Below are 15,445 nucleotides of genomic sequence, written 5' to 3'. Positions count from 1 at the left end.
CTCCAGAGGGACTTACTCAAGGAAGCGAGTGAAATGTTGAAGGACCCAACAGCTGTGGGTTTTCAGGATAGGATGAACTCAGCTGGCTACCCTTAATTCTATAACCAACTCCTCCATGCGCCTCCTTTCATATGCGGCTGATGGAGCAAGTAGAGCGGCAGGTACAGGTTTAGCCTTGCGTAGGCACGCCTGGATGTGACTTTGCAACTTCGCGGACCCTTTTAAGGCGTCCTTCACTAATCCCCCCTTTGATCATCCCTCTTTGGTCCTCAAGTGAAGGAACCCGACTAGGTGCGAGACTGATGGCAAAACTTTCTGCCGTCTGAGTCCGTTTTTCTACTCCTAGACCTTACCCCAAAGGTCAGAAGGGGGGAAAGATGTGGTTCCGTAAACAATCTCAAGGAGACTTGCTTGACGCACAGTCTATTCCCCTCTAGAGGCAGAGGGGGGGGCACAACAATGGTAGACTCCGTCCTAGAGGCAGAGGGGGCCCACAGAATCAGGGCAGTCGAGAATCCTTTTCCGACAAGCCCTTTCAGCATCCCTGAGGTGATGTCCTTCAAGGATGCATCTGCAGTCCTTACAAATGGGTTGTCCTGTCAGGCAGCCTTTCGGTCGGCCGGATTCCAAAGTCTGGGTCCGGCTTCGGCTGGTGTCGCACTTCACCCGACGTCATCGCTGCAGTTTTTCGGGTATAAAGGCATCGGCCGACGCCATTTTCCTCAGTCTTTCTTGCCGCGTGGCGCCCGAAGCAGAAGCTGTTCGCAAGTGCCGGTCGGTCAGATCCAGAGATTACTACTACCGAATACTACTTCGAAGACTTCTAAAAAGCTAAGTACCCCGTTGGGGACTTTTTCTTGCCTCAGCCGATGTCAGAGAAAGTGAATAACTGTTTATCTTGTGGGAAACAAATACCTCATAAGGATTTCCACTCCTACTGTATACATTGTTTAGGCCCAGACCACGACGTAGCAGCTTGTCTGGCCTGTGCTTCTTTTAACAGACCGACGCTTGGACGTCGGTCGGAGTTTGCTAAACAGATTTTCGGCTCTGATTTTGCCTATATTATGCCGTCGGATCCTCAGACAACGCAAATTACCAAAAAACCGCAAAGAAAAGGACAGACTCTCACGGTCCGCAGTTTCGGCCAAAACTGCGATTAAGCAAACCGCGAGTGTCTCTGTTTCGGCCGAAACCGAGCAAGCGGTTCTTTCTTCAGCCGAAACCATGCCTTCTACAGAGGCCTCCTCTACCCTGGTAGAATCTGCTACTGAAATCCAACCTGTTGCGGTTTCCCAGGAATCAGACACTATCCCCCTGGATATTTCAACCCCTGCACGTGGAGCTGCTAGGCCTCCTGCAGCCATGTCTATTAAGGCCTTTGCCAGGGCTAAAGCAGCCAAAGCTTCAAAAACAGTGTCTGCCAAGCCCCCCTCACACAGGCCCAGCACCAGCTCCCATATGCTTTCTTTGGCTGAGGATCTAATTACTTTAATCCGTGGATCCCAGCCTCATCCAGACAGGACCTCTCTCCCACCTCCAGAAAAGAGGCCTAGAGCAGAGCCCCCTGAGCCAGTATCCACAGATGATTCCTCTGATGACTCAGAGCATACAGACCCTCCTGAGGCTCCTTATTCCCCTTACGAAGACTCTGATGATGAAGAGTCCATTCCTTTAGCCTCTCCTCCTGAGGAATTTTCCTTTGGGGAAACCTTACATGCTATGAGGGAACAATTTCTGTGGCAGGGCCAAGATTTCTCAGACTCCTGCTCCTGCTAAGCCCGATGGGTTCTACAGGGTCCCGGACACTCATCACCATTTATACAAGGCTCCTTTTGCAGATCCAGAGACTATCTCCCAGGGCCCTAAAGCTGTAGCAGCTACTTCTAAAAACCCCCTCCCCTCTGAAAGGGAATCCAGGCCCTTGGAGAGATGGGGCAAAAAAGTTTACACTTCTGCTACTTTGTCAGCTAGGGCTTTGAACTGCCAATTTCATATGATTCAATATCAAGAGTTTATGCTTTATCAGTTAACTAAAAAGCTGTCCTCTGAAGAATCTTTAGATAAAAATGTTCAGGAAATGGTACATAACATACAGCAGGTTAGTAACCATTCTTTAAAATGTGGCTATGATGCACTGGAGGCTTCCTTTAGATCAGCCATGACTGGCACAGTTATCAGGAGACATGCATGGTTGAAAGAACAGGCATTACCAGACCATGTCAAATCGAAGCTTTTGGATGCACCCATGGACAAGGTCAATTTATTTGGTTCCCCTGCACAGCAGGTACTAAAGATGGAAGAGAAGGCGGCGAAATCTGTACAAACAGTTAAAGATTTCTTACAGGTGCAACCTCCAAGGTTTAGCAGGAACTGGCCCTCCAAGAATTGGTCCATTCCGGACTCCTCTAAGACAGAGGCAGGAATAGGCGTTCTAGAGGCAGAAACAAACCCAGGGGTGCCTACAGGGGACGCCAATGGCAAGGTAACAACCAGCGAGGCACGGACGCAACCACCACCACTACAACAACTCAATCAGTGACTTGGCAGTGGCACCGCCTACCAGGGAACAACTAGAAACACCCTTGGGCGGAAAGCTAACCTTATTTTCAAAGAACTGGCATTGCATCACAAGGGAAAAATGGATTTTGCAAACTAGACCAAGGTTACAGGTTCCATTTCCATACTCTACCAGGAAAGAGGAATGCCAAACCTACCACCTACTCAAAGGGCAGAAGCTCTAAAGCAAATCTCAGTTAAGCATGAGAGCTGTGGAAAAGGTACCATCTATGGAGCAAGGAAAGGGATTTTACTCCAGACTCTTCCTGGTACCAAGAAAAGAAAACAAACCCATTCTAGACCTGTCCGTTTTAAACACATTCCTCATTGTTCCAAAATTCAAAATGCTGACCCTACAGCAGCTTCTTCCCATGCTGGGCAAGGAGTCTTGGCTGGTAACTCTAGATCTCAAGGAGGCATACCTGCACGTCCCTATATGACCAATTTGCAGAAGATACCTCAGATTTCTTGCAGGATCAGAGCATTATCAATTTTCAGCATTGCCCTTTGGCTTATCTACTGCGCCCAGAGTGTTCACGAAATGCCTGGCATCAGTAATTGCTCATTGCAGACTTCAGGGGATCCAAATTTATCCCTACCTGGACGACTGCCTGATACAAGCGGACAACAAAAGCAAGCTAACAGAAGACTTACAAAGAGTCATATACCTACTGCAAGCCCTGGGATACACAGTCAATATAAAAAAGTCAAGGCTGATTCCATCCCAAAGAATAACCTTTCTGGGTGCAGAGCTGGACACATCAAAACAAATGGCATTCCCAACTGCATATGAGAAAGCTACAGTGGTACCTAAAGAATTTGTGGTCCCAACACAAGCACAGCCTAGAAACCAAAATTCCAATAATCCCATGCCTGAAACCTGAGTTCCTATGGTGGGCTCAGGCCTGTCAATCAAACACAGGATTGCCCTTCTGCAACAGTCAACCAAGCCAAACCATCACGACATGCATCAGACCTCGGTTGGGGGGCACACATGCTGGGCAAGTGTATACAAGGCTTATGGACTCAAGACCAGCTGTGCCTACACATAAATCTAAAGGAAATGCTGGCAGTAAAATTGGCAATCCAGTCATTCAGACCATTTCTCCAAGAAGGTCAGTTGATAAGAACAGACAACACCACAGTTATGTGGTACATCAACAGGGAGGCACACATTCATATCCTCTATGCCGGCTGGCACTGGACCTATGGGTTGTGGCTCTGAGCTACAACATTCAGTTACAAGCAATTTTTGTACCGGGAAAAAACATTCTAGCAGACATATTAAGCAGAACTACCACAGATGCCCACGAATGGATGCTGCATCCGGATATCTTCAAAGCCATCACAAGAGAATGGGGATTACCACAAATAGACTTGTTGCATCCCCACTCAATCACCAGCTAAAAAAATTCTGCACAAGGACGTACCACCCACTTGCTTGGAAGGTGGACTCCCTATCTTTCAGTTGGAAAAACCTGACAGCATACGCATTCCCACCACTTCCTTTGATGCACAAGGTGCTTCTGAAAATCAAAGAGGACCGTCCAAGGATCATTCTGATAGCTCCAGACTGGCCAAGACAACATTGGTACCCATTGCTGAGGAGCATGTCTCGAACAAATATGGACACTACCCCTGATCCCATTACTGTTAACACAGAACAGCTACAACATCCTGCATCCAAACCTGAAAACTCTGCAGCTAACTGCCTGGAACATTACATAACAGCAATTAACCCAAATTTATCCCAAAGGGTTAAAGACATAATCCTGGAGGCTCGTAGACCTTCAACAAGAGAGAATTATGCAGCAAAATGGAAAAGATATCTCATTTGGAGAACTGCAAAGGGAGAAGATGTGACACTGGTAAACATAGCCAACATCCTGGAGTACTTGGCAGAGCTCTTCCATACAGGCATGTTCTACTCTTCCATAAAGATACATGCGTCAGCTGTTTCAGCAGAATACAGCTTGGATCCTCCAGTCTTCTCTCATCCTCTGCTCAGTTTCTGAGGAATTAAAAATGTAAAACCTCCCAGAAAACCACCATTACCAGCATGGGACTTGAACTTTGTACTAGAAAAATTGACACTTCCCCCTTTCGAACCAGCAGCAACAGCAGAATTACAATACTTATCCTGGAAGACTGCTTTCCTGCTGGCAATAACTTCAGCAAGAAGGGTCTTCTGAACTACAGGCATTAATGGCAGTGCAACCCTTCCTGATCTTCCATCAAGATGGTGTCCATGAGAACGAATCCTACATTTATGCCTAAGGTGGTATCCAGTGTGTCATTAAATCAGGCTATCCACCTACCTACATTCTTCCCAAACCCACAGAACAGGGGCGAGACTCTTGCATACCTTGGATGTACATAGGCAATTACGCTACTACCTGGACAGAACCAAGTCCAATAGAAAAACTGACCAGCTTCTGGTAGCATATGCCACAGGAAAGGAAGGAAAACCAATTTCAAAGCAGACAATCTCCAAATGGATAGGAAATTGCATTAGATTTTGTTACTCCTACCATGGAAAGAAAACTCCAGAGAACATCAGGCCTCACTCCACAAGGGCTACAGGCACTACCACAGCTTTCTTAAGAGGAGTGGCTACCAAGGACATTAGAGGCTGCTACTTGGACCTCCGTGCATACATTTGCCAAGCATTACAATTTACCTTTATACTCTAGATCCCGAGCAGGTTTTGCCACTGCTGTTTTGCAAGGGATCCTAGCTACACCATAATCTCTACTCTTTTCCTCCTCCCCTTGTTTAGCTATGGTATTCTACCCATTTGTAAGGACTGCAGATGCATCCTTGAAGGACATAGTACAGTTTTGTACCTACCATAAATGTAGATGTCCGATAGGAATGCATCTGCAGTCAGGATTACCCACCCTCCTTTCCCTCTGAGGTACTCCTAGGGTATTTGCCATCCTTCAGCTAGCTTGGGGGGGGATCTATTATGGTGTATTTGTTTGTATATATGTACATACATGCTTATTTTTATGTTTGCTCTCTCATATTTGGAAACATTGGCATTTATCCAAATTTAGCCATCCAAGAGGGCACCTGGCATCTGGGGCAAGAAACAGAGGAAAATGGCGTCGGCTGATGCCTTTATACCCAAAAAACTGCAGCGATGACGTCGGATGAAGTGCGACACCAGCCGAAGCCGGACCCAGACTTTGGAATCCGGCCGACCGAAGGGCTGCCTGACAGGACAACCCATTTGTAAGGACTGCAGATGCATTCCTATCGGACATCTACATTTATGGTAGGTACAAAACTGTACTTTGCCTGACTGTCCACCTTCAGAGGCAGTCTGGGGAAGGTTGTCACTGTACCCAAAAGCCTGGCTATCCCTAACTCAAGACAAGTGGGTACAGTCTAATTTCCGAAGGCTACAGAATCCCTTTCCCTTTCATTCCAAAGCTGTCCAAAAAATCCCTTCCAGACGTTCCACCCATTCAAAGGGAGCAAGCAGCATTAGAAATTTCAAAGCTGCTCGCAAAAAGAGCCATTCAACCAGTGCCAGCAGACCAAATGGGATACAGAACCTACTCCAAATTCTTTTTGGTTCCAAAGAAAACAGGGGACTGGAGACCCATTTTGGATCTCAGCAACTTGAACAAGTTTGTCAAGAAAACAAAGTTCCAGATGGTCACGCTGCAGTCCATTCTTCCCCTTTTGGGGTGGGACAGCTAGATGTGCTCTAGATCTCCAGGATGCGTACTATCAAGATGAATCGATGCTCCAGGAGGTTTCTCCGCTTCAGGCTGGGAACCAGTCATTTTCAATTCAGAGCCCTGCCCTTTGGTCTCACTACATGTCTTCCCAAATTACTCTAATAGGTCAGAACAAAAGTTACACAGTTTAGATATTCATTGCCAACTTGGGTACTATTTAGACAGGACCAAACAATTCAGAAAGTCTGACCAACTGTTTCTTATGCAAAAGGTAGAATGGGCCTTCCAGTCTCATCTCTCTCTAGATGGCTTACTTCGTTGATTACCCTAGTGTATGAGAAGACATCAACGGTTGCCATCCAAACCCAGGGCTCATTCAACTAAAGCTTTAGCCACTTCTGTAGCTTTCCAAGATAGGCTGCCTATTGATTCGATTTGTTCTACAGCTACTTGGGCTTCTCCCCATACCTTCATTTCTCATAAGTTGGACTTGGCCTCTAGAGACCGAGCCAGCTTTGGTTCCACTGTACTCGAGAGTCTGTTCACATAGGTGGGTGGCCTATGTGCTAGGGACACGGTCCCATCCAGCAAGAATGAAGGCGAGATTGACTAACATTTAGAAGTTATGTACCTACCATAACATTCCATGTTGTCTTCTTGCCTTCTTTCTTGCGTCCCACCCTCCTTCCCCCTAGCCAGGACAGACCTAGAAGAGTTTCTTGGTTCCTTATGGAATTTTATTGCTGGCCTTAGCTTTCAAACGAGATCTGAGGAGTTACCGCCTAGCATTGTGGGATATAGGGGAGCCTCGAGCCGGTGGAACTAGCTCTCGAGCTTTTAGAGTGGCAGTCAGAGCCGAGGATCGGCTCTGAACCCATCCAGCAAGAAAGAAGGCGAGAAGACAACATGGAACGTTATGGTAGGTACATAACTTCTAATTTACAACACAGATGGATTATGGTAAGACTTTTTACTTGGTTCATAGAGAATTTTGTAGAATTGAGCATGTCATGTTCCAGATTAAATTGACTTGGCTTTTAACAAATACTTCATCTTTTAATAGATGGTCTTGAGCCCAGCCCAATTTACCATGGAAAAACTTCAGATGACCATCTGCTCTTGGTAGGTTATGGTTTTGCTCTAACAAATAATTTTGGGAAAACCACCAGATTTGCATGGACTAGCTTCATAAAAGTTGAGCTTAATGTACCAATTAACATTTCTCAAGTGATGGTCCATATTGGGAAGATGTTGATGCCAAATGAGTTTGCAGTAATTTCACATGTATTGTAGTAATTCCACGAGGTATTGTAATATAGCTGCATAGATGTCTGCTCTCCAAGCTCAAGGTAGTGATTCTCCTTGCTTAAGATTTTTGTGGTTTGTTGCAAAGCTATAATCTGATATTGTTAATCCTCATTCATTCCTTATGCACAGGTATCTATTCCGAGCTTGGAACAGTCTGCCATTTCCAAGCTCGTGTCAGCTTCAAACTCTTGAGCTAAACTCTTACCCACAACCCCTCTCCCTGTTGCCTTAGATTTAGTTTGCCATGTCATTCGGTCGTGTCAAGCTACTTCTTGAGCCAAGTGCTTTCAGTTGCTTAATACTTTACAGATTACTTTTCTGTCAGGAAAGTTCATATTTTGTCTTACCCTATTGCATCGTGTTGTCTCTGCTTATCCCGATTAGGGGTCGCCACAGCGGAACTCCGGTCCGCTAATGTTTGGTAGTGGATTTTTACGTGCAGAGTTACCAGCCCTGATGCGCAACCTTCAAAGTCACACCCTTTCATGCATGCCTCTACACCAAAGACGCTCTACCCTATTGCATCTAACTATCATAATTTCTTAAGGTTTTTCTGCTTTCTTTACCACTTTTACCATGAGTATTTTTTCTTTACAGTCATTGGTAATCTTTTTCCCTCTCTCGTATCTTCGGGTAATCTCTTGTACAATTGCTGGTACATTCTCTAATTTTCTGTCATGGCAGATAAGAAAGGTAGTCCTGGGTTTAAGCGGTGTTCTGATTGTGGACTCTCTGCACACTTTGTGTTTGGGAGCTTCCCACTTGTCTGGCCCACCCTGTACTATTTGAGAACTTTTCTAATAGAACCTTGTTGGAAAGGAAAAACAAGCTGATACTGAAGGGACTAGCTCTTTTCAGAGGCTATTTCTGGGTCAGAGGCCTCAACCCCTCCTAGAGCCCATAAGAAAACTTTGGATGTTCCTACTAAGTCTAAATCTTTGCCTTTGTCCCCAGCTGGGGGCTCGCACCAACCAAAACTTGGGCTAAAATTTTGGCTGCAGAGCTCTGTCAGCTCCAGTGCTTTCAGTGCCTAGACCTTCGGCATAGAGGCCTTCAGCTCCATTAGTGATTTTGGCTCAGTCTTCTGCTGCAGCCTTCTATATATCGGCACCGAGGGACTCCTCGGTGCAGACCATTACCACTGTATCTGCACCGAATGTTCAGTCGGCACAGACCTTAACCACGTCTGCTCCGAAATCTTCCTCAGAACTGATGTCATTATTGTTGACTCAAGTTTTGTCAGTTCCAGCTTCAGCACAACCACTTCGGCACTGACCCCTGTTGGTGCAGACCATGACCTCAGCACCGATGACTTAATTGCAGACAATAGTCCAGTCTCAGCACTGTTGGTGCAGTCAGATGGGCATAGAGCCTGCCTACTCTGTGGACAGGCCTGTTTCTCCCTTTGTCTCCATAAGGTCCACTAGAAGCCTTTCCAAACGTGTTGCGTCTTGTGGACCAGGTACTCTTGGCCAGGGGTATCCCACCCCTCGAACTCTCCTTCCTTGGGAGGTGATCACCTATCTCCAAAGACACCTTCTCCTTCATTGCCTTTGAAGTCAATGGATATAGCAGAGTCTTCCCCTTCTGTGGTTCCCTAGTTCCCTTTATGGATCTCCCTAAGGAACCGCAGCTGCCTTTGTGGCAGGAAAGTTTTGCTTCGACCCAGAATGTCAGTTGTGACATGTTTGCTGCTCCACAGCCATCCAGGGACTCTGGGTTGGCAGGCTGAGCCACTTAGGGGAGGGGTGACCCCTGTCCTAGACATGCACTTCTCTTCGGGTGGACCAGCCTTCCAACTGAGAGAAGGCTTTCACTGCTGGCTATTCCGGACTCTGTACCTCCACCCACCTCTGGTACACTGGTTTCACAAGTCGCACCTAGCAGACATCAGGTGTAAGGGCTGCAGGACATATTCCCTCAGGAATCCCCCAGTCTTCAGCTTTTCCTGCTGAGGAGGTCCTCCAGAAAAGTTTGTGTAAGAGGAAGCACATGGTCTCCACAGAGGAGTCCCTCACTGAAGACTCTGATTTCGATTAGGGGAAGGATCCCCTCTGTTAAGGTATCCTTTGGTGATATCCTCGAAATCCTGAAACAGAGGTAATTGGCAGTCCTCTAATCCGATCTCTGAGGAGTCTGTTCCTGCAGGCCTTTCGCTCCTGGCCCCCTACCTCCTGGGTTACTCCACCTGCCAAACTTTTCCAGCTAATCATGCAGCGTGCTTGGAAGGCTCCTGATAGTCAAAGCTATTCCCCAGAGGCCAGATAAGATCTTGTCCCCTCCTGCTTCAGATCCCCATGGGTCCAAAGGTCTTCCTATGGATGCTTTGTTGGCGGCCACAACACAAATCTGGCAGAAGAAAGCCAGACTGTCCATCTGCCTGAGTCCCAGGCCCTGGACAGGATAGGGAAGTGCACCTTTGCTTCAGTGACCTTTGCTATCAGGTCCCTGAATTATATGGCACACTTTACCAGGCTTCAGAGGGATCTGGTTTCTGAAGTCTAGGACAGTGGCCTTGGCCACCATTGAATCTGTCCAAATAGTCTATGCGATATCTCGCACATCAGAAGGGGCAGAAGGTTCAGCTGCGGTCTTGAGACCATGCCTGGATGCGCTTGTGCAACTTCGCGGAACCTTAAGTCTTTTCTTAATGCCCTATTGAGGCCTCGTTTGTGCCCAAAGTTAAAAGCACACTGGCCAAATGTTAACAGGATGGTAAGACCCTTTCTGCCATAGGTGTCGGCTATTCTTCCCCTCAACTTGCTTTCTCCCGTAACCAAAAGTGGGAAGATATGGTTAAAGAAATCTCTGGGTCCTTTCCATGACACAAGGCAGAGTTCTCCCCCAGAGGCAGAGCGGGAAATTCACAGGGAAGACCTCTTTCGGGGTAGAGGGGGTCCATGTAACCAGGGTTCCAGGGATTCTTTCCCTGGCCAATCCTACCAGCGCTTCTGAAGAGCAGCCCAACTTTCCTCTGGAGGTTGGGGGATGTTTCTCCTTGTACCCTTCTGCCTGGCAAACTATCACCACAGATTTTTGGGTACAAAGGATTATAACCAGAGGTGGTTATATCCCCTTCGATCTTTGTCCCATCCCTTCAAAGAATCTTCCCGATGTTCCAGTCGGGAGGAAGCAGCACTAGAGAGAGAAAAGCTAATAGTCCCTCCAGACCAGATAGGATCTGGATTCTACTAGATTATTTTTGGTGCCAAAGAAACTGACTGGAGACCAATTTTGGATCTCTGTGCATTGAACAAGTTTGTGAGTACAAAAATTCCAGGTGGTCACTACAGTCTATCCTCCCGCTGTTGGAAAAAGATGATTGGATGTGCACTATAGATCTTAAAGATGCATACTACCACAATAAAGGTGGACAGGCCAAGAAGATTTCTGCGCTTCTGTGCAGGAGCCAGTCGCTACCAGTTCAGAGTACTGCCTTTTGGACTCTTTACAGCCCCCAGTGTTCACAAAGTGCATGGCAGTTGTCACAGCTCACTTGCGACTTCAGGGATTCCAGGTGTTTCCATACCTAGACAGTTGGCTTATTTCCACCCCCACCAGACATCTACTGGAAAAAGCCCTGGCATACTCTCCTCATTGCTCAAAGACTAGGCATAACCATAAACTGGCAAAAATCCAATCTCACTCCTCAGGCGACAGAATTCATAGGGGGTTATCTTGGACACAAACTGCAGAGCAGCTATTTCGGAGCACAGAATTTTAAGGATAAAGGAAAATTCCACGGCTCACTCTGTTCTATAGCTGTTGGGGCTCCATGGCAGCCTCAATCACCATTGTTCCCCTGGCCAGGTTTCACATGTAGCTTCTAAAATGGCTACCGCTCACCCAATAGTATCCTTTTCAGCATACCCTTTCAGCCATGATTTATGTAACCCACAGGTGCAAACAGGATTTAAATTGGTGGAGGACACAATCTCTCACAATGGTCTCGTCCCTTCTCCCCAGCAACCAAAGGCCACAGTGATCACTGACACCTCCCTGATGGGGGGGTGGGGGGCTATGTTAGGGATACAGTCCAAGGCACTTGGTCTGAACTGGAGGCCCATCTGCATATAAATGTTCTAGAGTGGAGGGTGGTGCTTCGGGCATTGCAAGCATTCCATCCCCAGCCTCTATCTGGGACAATTGCGATCCAGACAACATGGCGGTGGTCTGGTACATCAACAAGCAAGATGGAACCAAATCTTTCCCCCCTTTGTCGAGAGGCCAATAGGATATGGCCATGGACGATGGCTACCAAGTTTTCTAGCAACACATTCCCTGGAGTTCCAGTGATAGCAGACGCTCGTGCGGTTGAAGAATGCACCTGCTGAGTGGTCCCTGAATCCCTTGATAGCGGCAGATCTTCCACCGCTGGGGCCGTCCTTGCTGCAACCTCTTTGTGTCCCCGACCAACTACAAATGCAGCAACTACTTTGCCCTTATTCCCCCTCTGGGACAGTCACCCAGGGATGCTCTAGTCCACAATTGGCCCTTGGGTTTTTACACATTTCCACCCTTTCTCCTTATTCCCCAGTTTCTGAAGAAAGCCAGTCTGGTGAAGAGCAAGGTGATCCTCATAGCACCATATTGGCCTCGACAGATTTGGTTCCCCTTCCTTTGGCCTCGCCTACTAGATCGACCATGGAGTCTCGCATCCACAGCCTGATTCATCCCAACTTGAACAGCCTGAAGCTCACTGCTTGGCTACTCCAATTCCTTTGATTGCCAGGCAGAATGATCTTTCTTTACCAGTATGTGATATTCTCTGCTTCTCAAGTCTTTCACTAGAATTACTTATCTTGAGCAAGTGGAAAAGGTTACCTGTTGGCTGAAAGAAACAAGTAGACCCCTTTTCGGCACCAGTGTTAATACTAGACTATTTGGCCGACCTGTTTTTCAATCTGGTCTATCTGCCTCTGCCGTTGGCTGCAATTTTTAATTTTCATGCAGGTGTCGGATTCCTCATGTCCCATAAATTGTGCAATACCTTCATAAAAGTTGTGAATCTAAAGCCACCTTTTAGAGAACCTATTCAGCCATGGAATTAGTTCTACAAGTTGACAATCACCTTTCGAGCCAGCCTCTTCGTGTGACCAAGTATTTGTTATGGAGAACATTGTTTTTGGTCGCCATTACTTCTGCCAGACATTTCTGAGCTTCAAGCTTTAGAGTCCATGCTTTATCATAGAGATGGTGTCTCTGAGAACGAATCCGTCATTGCTGCCTAAAGTGATCTCCGAAATATCCATCAAGCCATTGAATTGCCAGTTTTCTTTCCCAATCAGTATTGCCTACATACCCTAGATATACACAGGCAAATCCATTTTTACTTACAGGACTGAGCCTTTTTGTAAATCTGACCAGTTTGGCCTTTTCTGGACCTCGATTAGGATCTGCTGTTTTTAAGGTCACATTAGATGGTTGAAGGACTGTGACCTTTATACACAAAGTAATCTCATTGCCTACTACCATGAAAGCTCATTCAACAAGGTCGGTGGCAACTTCTGCTGCCTTCCATGCCAGAGCTTCTTTACATGACATCTGTGCAGCTGCAATTTGGGCTACGCCTCATACCTTCATTAATCATTACAAATTGGATTTGGCCTCCAGGGGTAGAGCATCTTTCAGTTCTATGGTGCTCAGGAATCTCCTGCGAGAGCCTTCCAGGAATAGAGATAGCTGGGGACTATCTAAAATTCTTACCATAACGTTCCATCTGTATTGATCCTCGTTCAGTCATTACAACCCTCCCTCCTGTGGTTTCTAGTGGCTCTCACCATCCGGGTGTCTTAGGTTATTTGACCAGAGGTATCCTCTACCTTCTTTGACTTGCAAACTCAATCTGAGGCAACAGGGAGAGGGGGGTTGTGGGCAAGTTTAGCTCAAGAGTTTGAAGCTGACACAAGCTTGGAAAATGACCGGCTCTGTTCAGAATGAATGAAAGAGGATCAAAAATACAGGTGTAACGTTGTGGTAAAACTTAGTGGATGAATGGTAATACTTCTGACTGCTTCTGTGGGGCAGCAGCTATGAAGGTCTTTTCTGCTGTAAGTACCCCCAAAGTCCCAACTGCCTTTTACTGCTAAAAATATGCTGCCCCTTCGTGTCTAATATAGCAAGAGTCCTGTTTTTAATGCTGTAGCTTTCAGCCTCCAAGTAGTTGACCCTGAGTACAGCAGTGCAGGAAGCAAAGCTTCTAGTTTGGGCAGGTTTATCTCCATTGTGATAAAAATGCCCAAGCTTTTGGTGCAATTTCCCTTTTTAGCTAGATTCTCTAATGCTTTCTGCACAAAAAATGTAGTCTTTTAATGGGGTAACCGAAATTTGAAAGCTTGTCCTACCCATATGAAATGGAAGCCCCTTCATAGGGCCCTGTTGCCCACCGCATAGAAAGCGTAGTCTTAAGCTGCAAAGACTAACTGCAGTTTGACCTTAAAAGCATCCAAGATGTGGCTGTAGATGCACAGATACTCAGCTTGTGTAATGTTTGGATGTACCATTAACATTTAACCTTTGGGCTAACCTTTCTGGGGATAGGAGGCAGGTAATCGCTGTACCTAGTTGGGTTTTCAGGTCTCTGAACTTTACATGCAATGTTTCTTGGGTATTTAACAGATTGTGTGCAGTTTTTGTAGCTTGCCCTGTTCCCTTCTGGGGTGATGTGGTCTGTTGCAAGTTATCAAAGTAGTTAAGCAGTTTCCAAAGGCTCCTGCCAGTGTATTGTACTGGGTTGTGAACTTTAGGCAAACCCAATTTGTTTTCTAAGGAGGCCACTGCTCCTGTGTGACCATGGTAGCTATTGTAGCTTGGCTGTTGGCCTTTGTGGGATATAAACTGTGGAAATTGTGGTAATCATTTCTCAGCTGTGCTTGCCACTTATCCAGTTATCACCTTAGCTTGACAACCAGAAAATCAAATCTGCTTAGTCCTCTCACCTTCATTAACCTAGTGGGTCTGATCATAAGAGTCAATGACATGAATTTAGGTTGTACAAAGGATACCATAAATGAGAACATAAATTGGTAAAGCATAATTGATCTTTAAGCTTGAGTTGACAGCATAGAGGATTAAAGCTCCAACTTGGCGAGGGGCAGGGCTTGAAAATGCCTTTCTTTGGCCTTGTACACACCTATGACTTCAGCTGGAAAACTGCAGTATTTGTGTTGTCATAAAACAAGATTTTCACTCGTATTAATGACATTTTTAAATGGTGTTCAGTAAACTATTTGCAGGAACTAATGGCCCAGATTAGCAGTCTAGGACAAATGTCTCGAGATAGAAGGGAGTTGCATACAGCAACTTATTGGACATAAAATGGTATACCAGCAGTACAAGACTTAATTATTTAGGAGGGCTCTGCCACCAGGAGCATGTTATAGTGCATGCTTGTCTGCATCTTTCCTTGTTTCTTTAGCTAGAGTTCTAAAAGACTAGAACCTTGGAAGGGCTACAGTGAGCAAAAACTGAAGATATCACTTAGTCCCTGTAGCTTTCCTTTTCAGATGAACTTTCATTAGCTGCTACTCTTGTGAACCAGGGCTGCTGTGTAGCTTTTGTACTTTGTAATGTAATTGAGATATACTAGATAACTGTAGTTAGTGTTTGAGTTAATTTGACTACAGTAATCTGTGTCCTGTATATACGTGAGATACACATATACTTGTTTAATTGTAAAAATGTGCTTATCTTGTGTATATACTTGAAATGCATACATGCAGTGGATATAGTGTTCCCACCCCTGTTATGCCAAGTTTGATGCAAGACCAATCATTTCAAAACTTTCCCACCTTTAATGTGACCTATAACTTGTACGATTTAATTGAAAATATCTGTGGGGGGTTATTAAAAATGGTGGATATAAAAATGTACAATAATGTGGTTGC

At 45.9% G+C, this 15,445-nt stretch overlaps 1 protein-coding gene across 1 annotated transcript in view; it reads left to right on the top strand.

The window, feature by feature from the left end:
• Positions 1–15,445, top strand: part of UCHL1 (ubiquitin C-terminal hydrolase L1) — a 294,833-nt gene that overhangs the window by 155,181 nt on the left and 124,207 nt on the right. Inside the window, exon 8 of the mRNA XM_044061468.1 lies at positions 7,315–7,373. Coding sequence (XP_043917403.1) covers positions 7,315–7,373 — 59 coding nt within the window. The remainder of the gene's footprint in view (positions 1–7,314; positions 7,374–15,445) is intronic.

This window comes from Protopterus annectens, chromosome 2.part0 (genome assembly GCF_019279795.1).
Source record: "Protopterus annectens isolate FY-2018-M chromosome 2.part0, PAN1.0, whole genome shotgun sequence".
Lineage (NCBI taxonomy): Eukaryota > Metazoa > Chordata > Ceratodontiformes > Protopteridae > Protopterus > Protopterus annectens.
The sequence above is the reverse complement of the archived record's forward strand: the minus strand, read 5'-3'. Positions and strand labels throughout refer to the sequence as shown.